The 2,362-nt window shown below is 37.5% G+C and overlaps 1 protein-coding gene across 1 annotated transcript; it reads right to left on the minus strand.

Moving 5' to 3' along the window:
• Positions 1-482: 482 nt before the first annotated feature.
• LOC148176951 (alpha-tocopherol transfer protein-like) lies at positions 483-1,653 on the minus strand. Its single transcript, XM_088033235.1, has 6 exons — positions 1,503-1,653; positions 1,311-1,458; positions 1,005-1,269; positions 833-958; positions 681-786; positions 483-634 (listed from the first exon to the last, which is right to left on the minus strand). Exons 1-6 carry the CDS (start codon positions 1,651-1,653, stop codon positions 483-485), a joined length of 948 nt encoding a protein of 315 aa, XP_087889361.1.
• Between the last annotated feature and the right edge of the window lie 709 nt (positions 1,654-2,362).

Genomic DNA, 2,362 nt, shown 5'->3' on the forward strand with positions numbered 1-2,362 from the left:
GTATTATACTTTCAATTTTTTATATTACTGTCACTATTTACATTTTTGATACATTTTTCTATAATCTACATTTTTACTGATTTTCTATTTATTAATTCATTTCAAATGATTTAAACGTTTTTAGTTCAGTTGAAAAATGAAAGCAATCAGTTGATTTGGGAACAATAGAAAATAACTAAATAATACTATTTTTCGTTATCATTTTGGATTCTTCACATGACCGTTTCAAACGCTGTCAATTCAATTTGATATTGCCAGAAATAAATGAGTCATTTGTATTTGATAAACAAATCATTTTAGGGCAAATTATAAAAAAATAACTTTCATTTTTCTATTTCTTGGGGATTTTAGTTTAGAGGATTGGTAGAATTGTAAAAAGCTCTAAGTCTAACCGCCAAAAAATTTATTTCGCAGGGTTGCCAACACAAAACCAAATCGACCTGCTGCTAAACCACATTTATTTATGCGTCAAACCTTGAAACCTAATCAAAGTTCAAAGTCTTGAAAGTACCACTGGCCCCAAAGATGTGATCAAATTTCATTTCCCCAATTCTCTTACTCTCGTCTGAAACAAAGTTCGACACCAAATCCTCGAGAACTCCAAGATTATTCTTCATTTCAGTACCCCACATCTCTGAAAAAGTCACTAAAAATTAAAACCAAAAATCACTAAAAATCACCATGCAGCTCTTCCAGAGAAGCGCTCAGTTCGCCGCCGTACTCCACCGGTAAGTACTTTTTATTTATGCTGGTGTGCAAAGAATCAAGATCCTTGTGCAAACTAATCTAAAACGTGACGTAATAAAATGTTTGAACAGTTTCTATGGCTTACTCTGTCCACAATTTTTTCTTTGAAAATCTTATTTACGACTTTTGATTTCAGGGTGTTGAAGGCGACTTCAACGAAAGTTGGAGGATTCATGTACTCGACACCTCCAAGTCTTGCATAAAACGCTCCCTGGAATAGTACCAACTAAGTGAAACTAAAGTTACTAGACAATTACCAAATATGGCTTGATCAGAGAACCGGTGACTAGCTTGACTCCCTTTAGAATGGGCTCATGTTGAATCCCTTGGATGTCATAAATCAAGCGGTAGGTCAAATTGTAGTCACATCGGAGGGCATATTCCGTCATACACAGCCCATACTTAAGACACCTGTTAAAATCCTCCACGCTCTCTATGTTCTTTTCCATGGCTTTGAACACGACGACACGTTCCAACTTGTCGGTAAGTTCAGGCAGCGGCACTATCATCATACTAAAATTCCTATATACCACCGCAGAAAAAGCATTGTAGGCAACACGTACATATTTTTAGCCTCCTCGGGGAGCATCGTCTTGACTTTCGCCATTTCCTCAGCATTGAGAGCTTTACACCCGAAATACTTATCGATTCGATCTTTGGCTTCCTCGATGCGAAATTTGGTACGAATCAAACAAATCTCCACGAAATTATCTGCGAAATTTCGACAGTTTTTGACGGTTTTCTGTTGGTATTACCTTCGAGTTCGTTGGGTAAATGAGCCTGTTGTTTCGCCCAGTCTTTAATAATCCGAACATCGCGCTTCACTTGATTCGCATCCACATTCAATGCGCTGAAAATTTTTTCTTTGGTCGCAGCGTCTGCGACACTAAATGTGGCGTTGATCATGGCGGCTTGTCAGAAAGTGACTCAAACTAAGTCGGTACGTGGAGTTAAGTAAAGCACGTAACTGATAAGTTGAGTTAGAATGTGACCGTGCGACCACGGAGTGCGATAAAAATGACGGGCAAACTCTTGGATGCGCAGGACATGCATAAATAAAATGGGAACTCCGGGAAGTCTGGTAGATTTTCCACAATTACACATTTCCTATTTCCTTCGAGTGCTTTGTTCGTAATTCCGTGCTTCCGACGGCTCCGGTTCTCTTACTCTGTGCTTGGCGGAGGAAAAAACAAATTTTTTAATAATCATACAGTACGGTGAAATTATGCTGATGCTACAAAGCCGCAGTTTTTGCTCTCGTGATGCAATATATTGTCTTGTCTCACCAAAAAATAAAAGAAGTTTTATTTAATCAAGTCGGTTGTTTAAAGGATTCTGTAATACTAAATCTGGGACTTTTACATCGATTTTTTATTAATATAATATTTTATTTTCAATGTATCATTAAAAATCGATGATTGCGGTTTCGATGTATGCATTTTATTTTACACTCTTGATTTTGGTGATATTTCGTTTGGTTGGTTGTCAACGTATAGAACCAAAGCAAGGCGGAATTTACTTGTGTTGCGGTCTAAATAAAGAAGACTGGAATTTAATTTAAGGGAGTTATACAGGTGTCCCAGAACTCACGCCTAGCTGAAAAAGGGCGGATGCC

This window comes from Gnatocerus cornutus, chromosome 3, assembly GCF_029298725.1.
Source record: "Gnatocerus cornutus isolate USDA-ARS CGAHR chromosome 3, icGnaCorn1.1, whole genome shotgun sequence".
Lineage (NCBI taxonomy): Eukaryota > Metazoa > Arthropoda > Insecta > Coleoptera > Tenebrionidae > Gnatocerus > Gnatocerus cornutus.

What these genes read in the sequence shown, in the direction of transcription:
- LOC148176951 (XM_088033235.1), bottom strand. Translation starts at nt 1,653, where the DNA reads ATGATCAACGCCACATTTAGTGTCGCAGACGCTGCGACCAAAGAAAAA. An exon ending in TTTACCCAACGAACTCGAAG is followed by an intron (nt 1,459 to 1,502) that starts GTAATACCAACA and finishes GAAATTTCGCAG; the next exon opens with ATAATTTCGTGGAGATTTGT. An exon ending in AAGAAAAAATTGTGGACAGA is followed by an intron (nt 787 to 832) that starts GTAAGCCATAGA and finishes GTCACGTTTTAG; the next exon opens with ATTAGTTTGCACAAGGATCT.